Below are 14,781 nucleotides of genomic sequence, written 5' to 3'. Positions count from 1 at the left end.
CTCAGGGCTCCCCAGGATGCTCTGAGTGCTCTGGGATTCTCTGGGTGCACAGGGATGTTCTGGGTACTGTGGGATGCTCCAGGTGTGCCAAGATGCTTGGGGTGTGCAGGGATGCTCAGGGTGCTCCGGGATGCTCGGGTTGCCCCAGGAGATGCTCAGGGTGCTCGCGGATGCTCCAGGTGCGCAGGGATGCTCCAGGTACCCCAGAGCATACTCGGAATGCACAGGGATGTTCGGGATACCCCAGAGGATGCTCAAGGTGCACAGGGATGCTCTGGATACCCTGGGGTGCTTCGGGTGTGCCAAGATGCTTGGGGTGTTCAGGGATGCTTGGGGTACCCCGGGATGCTCGGGGTGCCCCCAAGGATGCTCAGGGTGCTCTGGGATGCTCTGGAAACCTCGGATACTTGGGGTGTTCCAGGGTGCTCTGAGTGTTCCGGGATGCTCCAGGTGCCCCAGTGGATGCCAATGGGCAGCCTGCACAGGTGCACAGGGATTCTTAGGGTGCCCCAAGATGCTCGGGTTGTGCAGGGATGCTCAGGGTACTCCGTGATGCTCTGGGTGCTTTGGGATGTTCGGACGGCGCAGCGATGCTCGGGGTGCCCCAGGATGTTCTGGGAATATCCTCACCCAGGACAGAGACATGGGTGGGCGGCAGTGCTGCACCCTCTGCTCTGGCAGCAGGAAGGAAGGTGACGGGCAATTTGAGGCAGCTTGCTGGAGCTGCAGGCTGTGACTGTGCAGGGGACAGGATGAGGGACATAGGGGAAGGTCTCGTGGCTCCTAGACCTGCCTCACCCCTGCCACCGGAGACGAGCCCGCAGCACAGAGCTGCTGCAGAGCGGTGCTGCCTTCCTTTTCACAGCCCGGCCGTGCAGCGATGGCCCTGGGCGAGAGCTGGGGTGGTGGGGCGAGGGCAGGGAGCGCGAGAGCGGGTCCAGCCACCAGTGCCAGAGCGGGCTTCCAGTACAAGAAGGACTGGACAGAGTCCAGCAGAGATGTCAGGGCATTGGCACAGGCCGCGTGACAAGAGCCAGCCCCTGGCAGGACGAGGCTGAGCAGCTGTCCCTGGAAGGAGGCTGCTGGCAGGAGGGTGGCAGCAGCAGGCTGCTTGCTGCAGCCTCCTGCAGCTGCTGCCGCTTGCGCTGGGCCAGACAGAGGAGGCACGGCTGGTGCACGAGGGGCTGGGGTGGGCAGGGACCTCCTGGTGTCACCCGGTGCCACCCTGCTCCAGCAGGGCCACCCAGCGCCGGTGCCCAGCACCAAGCCCAGGTGGGTTTAGAGACCTCTGATGATGGAGACCCTGCGGCCCCTCTGGGTGACCTGTGCCTGCGCTCAGCCATGGGCAGAAACACGTCCTGATGTATGGGGCGAACCTCCCGTGCTCCACTTGGTGCCTGCTGCCCTTCGCCTGCACGCAGCCACTGATGGGGACCCCCGGCTTCTGTGCCCCAGCTGAGGGGCCCAGCTCCCAGCCTCCCATCCCTAAAGGCAGGGAGGCTCCGGGCCCTCCAGCACCTCGCACCCCTTCCCTGGCCTCCCTGGGGTGCCCACATCCGCCCTGCCTCGGGGAGCCCGGTGCTGGGCCCAGCACCCAGCCGGGGGCGCAGAGGGGCAGGGGCACCGGCACCCCTCTGCCCGACGCACGCGGTGGCCGTGCTGGCTCCTGGTGGCCCTGGTGCCCCCGGGGACCCCCAGCTCGGTGCCCCCAGGCTGCTCCCCGAGCCCCGGAATCCATCGGGGGTGCCGCAGGAGGGGGCCGGCTGGGGGGACTCGGGCAGAGCGGGGGCACAGAGGGGTGCGAGGGGGGGACCGGGGCGGGGGGGGGGGCGGCACCGGGGCGGGGCTGGGCGGTCCCGGGGGCGGCGGGGGGGCCGGGCTCTGTCCCCCGCCGTTGCCGGTGACGTCGCGGCGGGGCCGGCAGCGCGGCGGAGCGGCGGAGCGCCGGGGCCATGCATCCCCCGGCCGGCCCCGCGGCCTCCCCCGGCCCCGCCGCTCCCCCGGCGGGGGCCGAGCTGCTGCGGTGGCAGTGGCAGGAGGTGCAGGTGCCGTGCCTGGTGGCCGCCTGGATCCTGGTGGCCAGCCTGGCCAAGATCGGTGAGTCCCGGCCCCGGGGCCCCGAGCCCCGCTCACCGGCTGCGCGCCGAGGGAGGCGGCTCCGGGGGTCCCAGCCCCGGGCGAGCGGGGGTGGTCGTGGGTGGCACCGGGGCCGGGGGTGACGCTGATCACCCTGCCATGGCACGGGGCATGGTGGTGGCCTGCGGAGGGTGCGATGACGGGGGACGGAGCGGGTCTCACAGCAACGGGAAGCCACCTGCCAGGAGATGCGGTGGGGCTCGGAGGCTGCCGGCGGGGCTGGGAGCGAGGCCATGTCCCCAGCACCGGAATGGGTTTGGTGGTGCTGGGTCACACCTGAGCCACGCGGGCTTGGTGGGCACAGAGTGGGCTCAAGGGGCAAACTGGTGACCTTGGGCACGGGTGTCCTCCTCGGGGCACAGCTGCAGGAGCGGGCACAGGGAGTGGGCACGCTCTGGGTTTGGTGCCGTCTCCGGCATCGGGAGGAAATGTGGGCTGGGAGCTGGGCATGGAGGTCTCCGGGCAGCTGGGCACCAGTGGGAGCTCCCAGGGCACAGGGCAGACCATAGCTGTCACCGCCAGCCGGCCTGTGCCTGCCCCCAGCATCACCAAAACCATGGGTTTCGACCTCGCGCTCCTCTCCTCCTGCGGCCTTCTTGCAGAGAAGAGCTAAAGCTCCGCAAGGGATAAATTAAGGCACGCCATGAGCTTAAAAATACAACCCTCTGCCGGCGGCTGTGCCACCTCCAGCTGCCGAGTGCGCCTCTCCTGCAGAAGAGCAGAGAAAGCAGTCCTTGCTCCACTTCTCATTTTCAGACATCTGAAAACAAGATCTCTTTGGGCTTCCCTTGACACCTTCCCCTCCCCATGCCACGAGCCGAGCTGCTGCCACCCCACATGCAGCCTCGGTGGGCACTGCCATACCCTGCTTGGTGGCTGTGGTGACACACCAGCCAGGTGTCCCACAGCTCCAGGCTGCCACATCCCCCCCATGCTCCTAGCCTGGAGCAAGGAGGGCCACCAGCCCCCCGAGGTGGCACCTGCTGTCCCCAGAGTGCCTTGGTGGGTGCTGGGGGAGGTGGGGGATGTGGGGACGAGGGTCCCCTGGGTGCCAGGTGCTGGGCACGGGCTGGTGCGGAAGAGCCACTGTGGCGCTGGGCTGCCAGCTCACAGCCCTGTGACTGCAGGGGAGGAAGCGGCCCCGGCTCCGTGTGGTGGGGAAGTGACACTGGAGGCTCTTGTTCTTGGAAACCGTCACGATGCTGGGGTGCCCCGAGCCAGCAGAGAGCAAATGCCCGGGGCGGAGAAAACCGCTTTGGGTGTTGCCTTCCTGCACAGCGAGGCGTCATCCGGGCTTTGCAGCCTCTCTTGCTCTGTTTGCTGTGGGGAAAGAGCGAAAGGAGGAAATGATGAGCATCGCCCCCAAACCGCTCTGCACCCATGGAAGGTGTTGCTGGGCCCCTAAGGGTTGGCAGCAAACGGGCATTTTTCCACCCAGCAGCATTTCTGCAGGTCACCACCTCCTCTTCTTGCAGCACGTGGTCCCCCGGCCCCAGTGTTTCCAGCACAAGCATCTCTTGCTTGTTTCCTCTCCGTCCCCTCTGGCACCCCAGGCGCTGCAGGGATGGAGCAGGGCTTGTCCCCGAGTCCTCCCGCTGGCACATCCCGTGCTGTGGATTTCTCCAGCAGCGCGGATTATGGCTCTGAAGTTAATTCACATGTGGCTAAGTTACCGTTGCTGTGGGAACGTTAATGCTGAAATTCTTGACTAGCGGGTGTAAAATTAGAGCTCCTGCCACCCGTCCCCGCTCGCTGCACCCGTGCTGCAGAGGAGCTCGTGTGCTGGGATTCGCTTGTGAGGGCGGCAGCGTGCAGAGCGAATGAAGCCTCCAGCATTTCCATGCCCTGGCTGTGCAGGCAGGGTTGTTCAGGGCAATGCTGTGAAGCCTCCAGCATTTCCATGCCCCTCATCCTGCATGGCCGGCGGTGGGCTCTGAGCTGTTGTTTCTGCTTAGGAAGTAGATCTCAGATGTCTCATCTAAATCAGGGCTTGGCTGCAAAGAAGGAATGCAAATTTACCGGGAAGTGTCAGGGAAGGAGTAAGGAGCATCAGGAGGCCCTGACCTCGGTGCTCAGGGTGTCCACATCTCAGGGACACCGGGACTGGTCCCAGGCAGGATGGAGCAGGACTGGGAGGCATTCAGAGCAGAAGGCACAAGCAGTAGAGACATGGAAGCTGAGCTCCTTTAGGTTTACACCACTAGAGACAAGACCCTGGGCTAGGTAGACCTATGGTCCGTCCATGGGCATTCCCAAGGAGAGGAGAAGCCAGGTGTTGGTGTGGGACCACAACACAGCTTTCCTTCTGGTGGGTGACTTGGCACAAGCCACGCGCACCTCTCAGCCAGCCAAAGAGCTTTAGGGACTGGGGTCTGGGGTGGCAGCAGGGCTGGGCATGCAGCTGAGTGATGCTTTGGCGGCTCTGATGTCCCTTGTACCTGCTGGGTGCCCGAGGACAAGGTGCTGAGAGGTGGCTCCAGAAGTGCCGGGAGGAGCCCACTCCACAGGAGTTTTCCTCATCTGACAGCCAAGTTGTGCTGCAGCACCGGGACACCAGAGCTGGTGGCAGTGCTGCCTGCGCAAGCTCAATGGTGAGGCAGAAAACCTCTGCGACCCTCAACGTACAGAATGCAGCACCCTGTGCTAGGAAGGAGAGATATGCAGGGGTGGGGGGGCTGGCCCTGGGGTCGCCGAGAAGCTGGAACGATTTGGGTTTACCCAGGACCCCCATGGGGATAAGGATGCCCTGTGGGGCAGGTCCCCTGTGCTGGCTGGAGTGACATCCCGCTGGTTGTGCCTGCCGTCAGGCTCATCGCTGCAGAGCTGATATATGAATACGAAGGCGTGTTCTGCTTGCTCCGAAAAAACACTTCCCATTTCGTGGCAGTTTAAGGTCTGCTCTGAACCTCAGATGGAATAAGCTGATTACTGGAAGCAGCTCTGACGGCGCAGCTCTCACGCGCCTCGTTTTTGCATGCAGGCAGGTTAGCCGGTGCTCTGGCAAGGAGGCTGCAGGGGTTTGCGTGCTGCTCCGCTTGTGTGGTCAGATGGCTGCAAACAAGGTCACCCCGTCACCAGGGCTGAGCATCCCTGTCTCTGAGAGGGGTAGCGTGTCCCTGTGACCAGGATGCCTCGCCTGAGCAGCAGCCAGCGCTGCTTGCGACACCGTGAGCATGCTCAGTGATGCTGTTCTCCTTTAAGCACAGATACCAGCGGCCAAAAAAGCAAGATACACAGCTGCTTGGCTTGTTTGGCAGTGGCTTGGGAGCAGGGGGTGGGGGGTGGTGGACCTGCAATACTGACCTGGGAGTTTCCTGTGGCCAGCTAACTAGAAGGTCTTCTGTTCACACATGGCCATGAAGTGTCCTTAGGTGCTCCGTTTCCCCACCCTAGGGTCCCTCATGCATCAGCCAACCCTTTTGTGGAGCTGGTGGGTCCAGGATGCTCTGTCCGTGTGCCCCTTCGGCTGATGCTCGCATTCTTCCTTTCCTTTTAGTTTTCCACCTGTCCAGGAAGGTGACGTCCATCGTCCCAGAAAGCTGCCTCCTCATCCTGCTGGGGCTGGGCCTGGGGGGCATCGTGTTGGCCGTGGCCAAGAAAGCCAAGTACCAGCTGGAGCCCAACATGTTCTTCCTTTTCCTCCTGCCCCCCATCGTCCTCGACTCGGGCTACTTTATGCCAAGCCGGCTGTTCTTCGACAACATTGGCGCCATCCTCACCTACGCAGTGGTGGGCACGCTCTGGAACTCCTTCACCACCGGCACCGCGCTCTGGGGGCTGCACCAGGCCGGGCTCATGGGTGGGTGCTGAGGGTTGCCCGGTGTGGGCCACATCCCCAAAAGTCGGGTGGGAGGTTGCAAGGCACACTGAATTTACAGCCCGTTGCCTGGCCCTGGCGTGGATCCCAGAGATCCCAGGACTTGGGAGCGATGTTCTGGCAGGACTAGCGAGTGTGGAGGACGAACGGGACCTGCTCAGAGCTGGGCTGACTCATGTCTTTGCTATTTTTGTCGCCGACCTTGGCTAGCTTTGCTGGCTCACTGCCGTGTTCCTTGTCCTCGGGTGGAGCTGCTGGCCCTGGCTGGCCCGGGCCATCCTCTGAGCCCTTCTGAGCCTGGAGGAACCACCAAAGGGGATGACCAGGCCTCATGAGCCAAGCCCCACAGCCCCTCGGGAAGGCCTCAGAGCTCAGGGAGGCAGACAAGGCACTGGGAGCGGACGGGGGACAGGCCTGTCCCTTACCTTGTCCACTGAGAGGGGCTCTGGGGAGGATGCTCTGCCTCATCTCGATCTGTCTGTCCCAGCAGATCCAGGCGTCGAAGCCGGGCTGATGGATTTCCTGCTCTTCGGCAGTCTCATCTCGGCTGTGGACCCGGTGGCAGTGCTGGCCGTTTTTGAAGAGGTCCATGTGAATGAGACCCTCTTCATCATTGTGTTCGGCGAGTCCCTCCTGAACGACGCCGTCACCGTGGTGAGTTGGAGCTAGGGGGACCCCAACATCCTGAAGATGATTAGGGTGGCCAGGCACCGGCACAGGCTGCCCGGCGGAGCTGTGGGTGCCCCATCCCTGGAGGGGTTCAGTGTCAGGTTGGACGTGGCTTTGTGCAACCTGGTGTAGTGAAAGATGTCCCTGCCCACTGGATTTCCCCAGGCTGGGCAGAGGATGCGGGTGACATCCCCAGGCTGGGGACAGCCCCATGTTGCCAGGTCCCTCCACTCCTGGCCTTGGGGAAATGTATGCCTGCCGAGATGAGCTGTGTCCCCAGCGTGATTGGGGTGACACCTCCTGCAGGGCCCACCCATGCAGCTCCTCTCATGGTAGGGTGGTGCCCTGCCATTCCCAAAGGACCTTGCGATCCCTTCAGGTGCTGTACAAGGTCTTCAACTCTTTCGTGGAGCTGGGCCCGGCGCACATCCATGCCACGGACTACGTGAAGGGGGTAGGTGAGTATGAACTCCACCAGCCCCTCCACCTCTTCCTCTGGCATGGAGGCACAGGGACGAGCACGGGCGCTGTCATACCGTGGGCTGGCACTGAGCCCGTCCCAGCCATCATCCGGAGTGGGCCGTCCTCAGGGGACGCTCTGGTGGGGACGCAGGTGGGAGCGTGGGGCCTGGCGAGGCCGTGGGGCATGGGCTGGCTCCTTGCGGCCTGCCCCAGGGGTGCGATCCAGCCTCTTCCCCCCAGCCTCCTTCTTCCTGGTGAGCCTGGGGGGCACGGCCGTGGGGCTGCTCTTCGCCTTCCTCCTGGCCCTGATCACACGGTTCACCAAGCGCGTGCGCATCATCGAGCCGCTCTTCGTCTTCCTCCTGGCCTACGTCGCGTACCTGGCTGCTGAGATGGTCTCGCTCTCCGCCATCCTGGCGTGAGTACCAGGGGGGCAGGAGAACAAGGTTGCATTGCTGAGCAGTGCGAGGTGGTGAGCAGACCCACTCCTCATCCCACCATGGGGTTGTGACAGCTCCTTCTGGCCCTCTGCAGAGTCACCTTCTGTGGGATCTGCTGCAAGAAGTATGTAGAAGCCAACATCTCCCAGAAGTCCCGCACCACGGTCAAGTACACCATGAAGACGCTGGCCAGCAGCTCAGAGACCATCATCTTCATGTTTCTGGGCATGTCGGCTGTGGACACCTCCAAGTGGGCGTGGGACACGGCACTGGTGCTGGGCACCCTGTTATTTATCCTGCTCTTCAGGGCTGTGGGTCAGTATGTCCTGCTGGGCCAGCCCTTTTCATCCCAAAGAGTGGTGGCTCCCAGGAATGGCTCCTGGCCTGGGCTTTGCCCCATCTCCAGGAGCAGGCAGGGCTCTGCCTGTGTCCCAGGCTCAAGTCCTGCTTCTTCCCCAGGTGTTGTCCTCCAGACCTACGTGCTCAACCGCTTCCGCCTCATCCCCCTGGACAGGATCGACCAGGTGGTCATGTCATACGGTGGCCTCCGTGGAGCCGTTGCCTTTGCCCTGGTCATCCTGCTGGACAGGGACAAGGTGAAAGCCAAGGACTACTTTGTGGCAACGACCATTGTGGTGGTGTTCTTCACGGTCATCGTGCAGGTGAGGATGGGCACCCTGCCTGCAGGGAGCCGCACCATGGATGGATGGATGTGAGCCTGGGGCTGGGGGTCTGGAGTGGCACGTTGTGGGACACAGCCTTCAGGTTTCAGGTCCCCAGGGTGGTCATTAGCCAGGTGCAAAGCACAGCAGGTCGGGTTGGTTGTGGTGCATGCAGCTGTTGCAGCCACTGTCCCCGGTCACTTCATGCTGCTTCTGCTCCCGTGCCCCGGCCGTGCACCCTCTTGCCCTCCCAGTCTTTCCCTTGCCCTCTCCTGCCATTCCAGGGCCTCACCATCAAGCCCCTGGTGACGTGGCTGAAGGTGAAGCGCAGTGACCACCACAAGCCCACGCTGAATGAGGAGCTGCACGAGCACGTAGGTGCTCCCCACACTGCCTGGACAGGGCGAGAGCGATGTGTGGCATCGGTTTGGCTGGGTGTGCTCAGCCCTGGGTCCCTCCACACCACTCTCACCCTATTCTCCTCCCTCAAGGCCTTTGACCACATCCTGGCGGCGGTGGAGGACATCGTGGGACACCATGGCTACCATTACTGGCGGGACAAGTGAGTGTCTTGCTCCACTGGCCATCAGGTGGATGGGGTGGACACCCCGGGAGGACAGCCCTGCTGTGGGTGGGCAGCAGGACCAGGAAGGTGTCTGTCTGTCCATCTGGAAGGGGACAGTCTGGCAATGGTGCTGCTTTTGCGCAGCAGACCGATGCTCCAAAAATGTCCCGGGCAGAAGTCAGGCAGATGTGGCCAGGGCAGCCTGGCTGCTGCAGGAGCTGGCATTGCTTGTCCATGCCAGAGCTGCTGCGGGACCGTGGTGGCCACAGTGGTACTGCGCCTCCCCATGGATGGAGGACACTGAGGAGGGAACTGTTAAACCCTGTTAGTGTTTATCTGCAGCGTCACAACAGGAAAAGGATGCAGAGAGCCTGCTTCCTGGAGGGGAAGCTCCAGCTGGGCAGCTGCACCAGCTCCTGCCCTGCTCCCAACTGGTCTCTGGCTTCCCCTTGGCCCAGGGACAAAGTGGCAGCGTGTCCTGTCCCCTCCTACCCTCCCCTGTCTGTGTGTCCCTGGGCACAGCCAGCTCCTGCATGCCCAGCCTGCTCTCACCACGCTTTGGACACTCGTGGCCTTGCATGGGCAGAAGTCCCCTGGCTATCGACCCCATCTGTCCCCTGTGGGTGCTCAACCACCTGTGTCTCCATCTCGCTCCAGGTGGGAGCAGTTCGACAAGAAGTACCTGAGCCAGCTCCTGATGAGGAAATCTGCCTACAGGCTGCGGGACGAGATCTGGGATGTTTACTACAAGCTGAACATCCGCGATGCCATCAGCTTCGTGGACCAGGTAGGGGTGCGTGGCAGGAGCTGGGCAGGGGGCTGTCAGCGTGGCGGTCCCCACGGGCTGCCCGTGGCGGTGGGCACTCCCCCAGCCCATCTCTGTCACCCCCCAGGGTGGCCACGTGCTGTCGGCCGCCAAGCTGGCGCTGCCCTCCATGCCCAGCCGCACGTCCATGTCGGAGTCGTCGGTCACAAACCTGCTGTGAGTACGAGCACCCCTCCCAGCCCCAGCCCCCGGGCAGCGCTCGCAGGACCCCTGCAGCCGCCCCCTTCACCGGAGAGGGCCCGATCCATCGGGACGCTCCGTCTACCCTAGGAGGGAGAGCGGGAGCGGCGCGTGCCTGGACCTGCAGGTGATCGACACGGTGCGCAGCCGGCGGGACAAGGAGGACGCCGCGATGCACCACGTGCTGCGAGGGAGCCTCTACAAGCCCCGCAGGCGGGTGAGCGTTCCCTGGCCACGGCGCCCGCAGCAGGAGCGGGGATGGAGGATGCTGCGTGGGGCCAGCTGCTCATCCTGTGTCTCTTTGCCTCTCCCTCGGCCAGTACAAGGCCAGCTACAGCCGTCACTTCATCTCTCCAGATAAACAAGAGCGCCAAGATAAAGAAATCTTCCGGCAGAACATGAAGAGGCGCCTGGAGACCTTCAAGTCCACCAAGCACAACATCTGCTCCTCCAAGAGCAAAGCCAGGATGAAGGAAAAGGGCAGGAAGAAGGCAAGTGGTCCCCAAACTGCTGCTCCCCTACTAGCTGTGAGGTTTGGCCTCCTTGAGGCTGCGGACAGAGAGGTCCTGCTGGGGGTGGATGAGGTGCTGCAGGGCTTCAGCATCTCCAGAGCCCATGGGGAGAGTGGGGAGTCCCCCCCCAGCACCTCACCTCCATCCTGCGTGGGTGCCCAGCAGGCATGGGACCTGCGTGGGTGCTGCATGTCCCCATGTCCCCATCACGCCAGAGCTGCCCCATGTGGTCCCGAGCCCTGGAGAAGATGAAAGTTTCTTTTCCAAGCATGCTCAGGGCCACCTGGGGACAGTGCTGGGGTTTGCACAGGGCAGGTCCCAGCCAGGTCCCTCTCGCTCTGCAGAAGGACATCTCTCTGACCAGCGACGCACCCAACGGGAGGACGCACAGGAGTGTCCCCTGGCAGGAGGCAGGTAAGGCTGGTGGCAGGCGAGGCCCCTGGGTCCTGCAGGGGGTCCCGTTGGGGTGGGATGGCAGTAGCACGCTGTGACTGCCCGCTGCCAGCTCGGAGGCACGGCAGCACCAGGGTTGTGCTGGCAGCAGGTCCTTCTCCCATGGGTGCAGGGGGTCAGTTTTCAGGGTACCTGGTCCCCATGCACCACCCTGTCTGGCTGCAGCTCCTGTGCTGGTGATGGTCAGCTCCGAGGAGGAGGAGAGCGATAGCTCGGAGACGGAGAGAGAGGACGACGAAGGGATCGTGTTCATCGCTCGAGCTACCGATGAGGTCCTGCAGGGAAAGGCCACCGCTGGTAGGCACCGGCACTCCCGCACCCAGCAGGGCAGCTGCTTGGGTAGCTCATCCTTCCTCCATCTGCAGAGCAAAACTGACTCGGGCTGTGCAAAACCGGTGGGCTGTGCAAAAGTCAGTGGAGCATGGCTAGGAGAATTGCTCTTCTCTGTGGCCCTGGAGGCATAGCAGAGCCTCCTTGGTGGCTCTTGCACCCCTGGGCCAGCTGGGAAGGCTCTCATTTGGTGGCAGTCATTGCTTGCAGGGCTCAGGGAGAGGGCAGGAGCCATGCAATATCCCCCTCTGTCCTTCCTTCTGTGTCCCCAGGCAGCCTGGATGTCTGCCCCAGCCCCTGCATCATCCCGCCATCGCCCACCTTGGCAGAGAAGGAGCTGCCGTGGAAAGGAGACCAGGCTGACCTGGCTGTTTACGTCTCCTCGGAGACCACCAAAATCGTGCCAGTGGATATGCAGAAAGCGTGGAACCAAAGCATCTCCTCCCTGGAGAGCATTGCCTCCCCACCGGGCATCGAGACGGGACCGCAGCACAGGCGATTCGCCTGCCCCGTGCTGGAGGAGCAGCCCCAGTCGGCGAGCCAGGCGGTGCCAGAGCAGATCTCCTGCTTCCAGTTCCCCAGCCACGTCTCTAAGAGCGGCAGGTCGCTGAGCGACAGCAGCCCGGATGGCGTGGAGCAGCAGGAGCTGCAGCCTTTGATGGCCGCGGAGGAGCAGGGCAGGGTGCTGCCCCCCGCCGAGCCCCGGCGGCTCATGTTCAGCAGAGCCAGCCACATCTGAGCCGCGCCACGGACGGGGCAGGGGCTGGAGGCAGGCTGTGACCTGCCGACCGCTCTGCCGTCTCGCTTCGTCAAGCTTGTGTGTGTCTCCTCCAACTCCAGGAGCGGCCGGAGAGCCCAGTGCTCCTGGAGCTGCACTCACCTCCTGACGGTAGAGAAATGGGCTCGATGCTGCCGTAGCAGGTACCAGCCTCATCCTCCTAGGGAGGCACAGACCCCCAAACCTCGCTCTTCCTCTCTGGTCTTCCTCTCGCATCTTCGCAGTGCTGGGAGGCCAGAGATTTTCCTCCCAGAGGTGGGATCCCAGCCGGACTTGATGCCATTGCGGCTGTGCCACCTGGAGGTGTGGGGGTCCTGGCTGGGGGGCTGCTCGTGGGTGCGAGCGCCTGAGCCTGGCTCTGTGTAGGAGGCTCGTGCACAACAGCCCACCTACACCCAGCACCGAGCGGCCGATTGCTCAGAGCATGCACGGACCTCAGCTGGGAGACCAGAGACCGACTCCTTTCCAGGGCAGCTGTGTCTCCCCTGGGTTTTGGAGGCACCGTGGAGGCAAAGCCATGACTTTCTCAGGACTAGGAGCAGCGCTCCTGGGGTTTGGCTCCACCGAGAGCCAGGCTGCGTATGCACAGGAACTATTCTAGCACCCAGCCGGCTGTGCCAGCCGCACACCTCTTGTCTGGATGTGCTCCCCGTAGCTGCCGTGTTCAGCTTTCTGGCTTTGTAGGGAGGCAGTGGCCCTGCACAGCATCCTTGGTGTTCATCCTGCCTGCATCCCAGTCCCTCCAGTTGCCTGGGGCTGGTCACAGCACGAGGGGGTGAGCAGCGGGTGTGAATGTAGGTCGGAAGCTGGGGAGATGGGCGAAAGCTGAGTGCATCTTCGAAGGTCTGTCCCCACCACCTGCCTCCCAGCCACCCCGGGTCCCTCCTGAGAGGGAGGTGGGATCGGGCGGCCCATGCAGCGATCCTTTCCTGCTGTGACCCCGAGGGACAAGAATCGCTCCCCGAGAACTGCCCGGAGCTCAGCGGGGCAGCCGGGCGCAGGAGACCACACGGTCCAGGCAATGTGGGAGGGTTGGGGATGCTCCTCTTTGGGCCGAATGGTGCTTTGGGCTGTTAAAAGCCAAAAGCAAGCAAATAACTGTGTGATCATCTACCTGGGGGTGTTGAGACAGCAGGTGTCAAGGGGATGTTTAGATGCACAGGGTGAACGAGCCCAACGTAGGGCGGGCAAGATGGTGTAGCTCAGGTACTGCTAGCAAGGCTCAGCGAAGGCCATTCTGCTCAGTACCTGTCCTACCAGCTGGAGCATGAGGTTTTTAAAAGGATTTTATATAGTTTTGCATTTCTTGTATGCCTTATTCTGGATTTGATTTCTGATATTGGGCCATACTAAATCTCTAGCTGGGTCAGTGTTTTATGTAGCCAATGGGCACCACAAACGACTCGACACTTAATATCTTATTTGCAAGAATATTGTTTTAATGTGAAAATATATGCAGAGTATTTTGTAACGTTCAATAAATCAGAGTTGGAGCAGGTGCCATGGTCTGGACTCACTGCTGTCTGGGAACCTCTGCACATCTCACCTCCTGCAGCTCCTGGGTGGGTTCTCATCACCACATCCCTGTGCTCTCTGCCCTTCCAGCTCACCTCGCAGATTCAGTATGCTCAGCTGGCTTCCCTTTTCAGGGTATTCTGGGACTCAGGAACCTCTCAAGCTTGGATCAGTGCCTCACATGCAGTGCTGAGAACCCTTTCCTCCAGTCCAGCCCAAGCTGCCGGGTTGCTGCGTGTGCTGGCTTCCGTCCTCCCTCCATCTGCTGGCTACACATCCAAGGCAAAGGCCAGCAGCCCGTGAGCTCGGAGCCCTCTCTTTCCACCTTCAACCCCAGCCACACTGTGGCCACTCGGTCACCTTCCAGGGATGGTGGCTCCTACTGCACCCACGGGGTTTTGTCAGTATTTGCTCTCATGCTCCAATCTCTGTATTTCCCTCTCCTGCCTGCACAGGGCTGCTCTGCACCTCCCAGCGCAGCACAGATCCGTCTCTTCCAGCCTAAAAATACCAAAGCGCTTCAGTGGAAAAACACGAGAACCAGGCCAAACCACGAGCACATGTGCCCAAACCTCTGCTTCTCCAGGACAGAGTAAGGCACAACAAATTAGCTGCCTGTCAGACTGTAACCCAGAACACACAACCCTCCGACTGTTATTATAAGCAACCCCATCCTGGAGCTGTCTGACTATTGCAGACCATTTTGCACACAGGCTTCTCCTTGCTCTGCCATTAGATCTGCACATTTTTTCCACAGTGATTTACTTTCTCCAGTGCTCGGCTCCTCCAGTTTCTCCGTGGTACTTGTGAAGTCAGCAGAGGATGGAAGGCAGCGCTGGTAACGGGGCCCCAGCGGGATGGAAGAGCCGGGCTGTGGGCGATGGGCTGGTGGTGGCCATCTCCCAAGTCAGCTGAGCAGCAGCTTTGTGCAGTCATCTCAAAAACACAGCCTTGCCATCGCACAATGTGTGTTGAAGCATCAGGCAAGTTTTACATATAGACAGAGCAGATACATCTGGGGAGCCCCATATTGCAGCTAGCATCCAGCTGTGTCTAACAGGTACCAAATCGAGGGGAATAATCTTTCCTTGAGCTGCCAACTTCACGTTCTCCATTGCAGCAAGGGTGCTGTTGACTCACACCACCTCGCGTGCTTCTTCATTCTGCTCCATCTCTGGAGCACTTCTGACTCCTGGTGTGATGTTTTCATGATGGTGGGAAGCAGCTGAATGGGTGTCCAGCTTCTCCCCTCTCACTTTGCCCTTGGCTTTCCAGCAAGCACAGATCATGGCAGAGGCTTTGGCCATGAAAACGTGAGAACAGCAGGAAAGCAAACAGAGAATTCAGGAGAGGTGTTCAGTCTGATCATACCTGGGCACACACATTTTGGAGACACATCAGCCCATTCATTGCTATTTTTGGTTCCTGTCCATGTG

General features: G+C 61.8%; 1 protein-coding gene across 2 annotated transcripts; it reads left to right on the top strand.

The window, feature by feature from the left end:
• The first annotated feature begins 1,912 nt into the window (after nt 1-1,912).
• SLC9A5 (solute carrier family 9 member A5) lies at nt 1,913-13,328 on the top strand. 2 transcript variants are annotated; one of them, XM_040571665.1, is made up of 16 exons: nt 1,913-2,097; nt 5,633-5,935; nt 6,444-6,607; nt 7,002-7,080; nt 7,325-7,502; nt 7,619-7,839; nt 7,984-8,186; nt 8,471-8,560; nt 8,678-8,748; nt 9,409-9,538; nt 9,645-9,733; nt 9,848-9,974; nt 10,078-10,248; nt 10,614-10,683; nt 10,888-11,019; nt 11,325-13,328. In XM_040571665.1, the coding sequence occupies exons 1-16, from the start codon at nt 1,953-1,955 to the stop codon at nt 11,789-11,791; spliced, it is 2,640 nt and encodes an 879-aa protein (XP_040427599.1). In that variant the 5' UTR covers nt 1,913-1,952; the 3' UTR covers nt 11,792-13,328. The 2 variants fall into 2 exon arrangements, with proteins under 2 accessions (XP_040427599.1, XP_040427598.1); XM_040571664.1 differs by having other exon boundaries at nt 1,916-2,097; nt 9,409-9,733; nt 10,115-10,248.
• The last annotated feature ends 1,453 nt before the right edge of the window (nt 13,329-14,781 follow it).

The sequence above is a fragment of the Cygnus olor genome, chromosome 12 (assembly GCF_009769625.2).
Source record: "Cygnus olor isolate bCygOlo1 chromosome 12, bCygOlo1.pri.v2, whole genome shotgun sequence".
NCBI lineage: Eukaryota > Metazoa > Chordata > Aves > Anseriformes > Anatidae > Cygnus > Cygnus olor.
The sequence above is the reverse complement of the archived record's forward strand: the minus strand, read 5'-3'. Positions and strand labels throughout refer to the sequence as shown.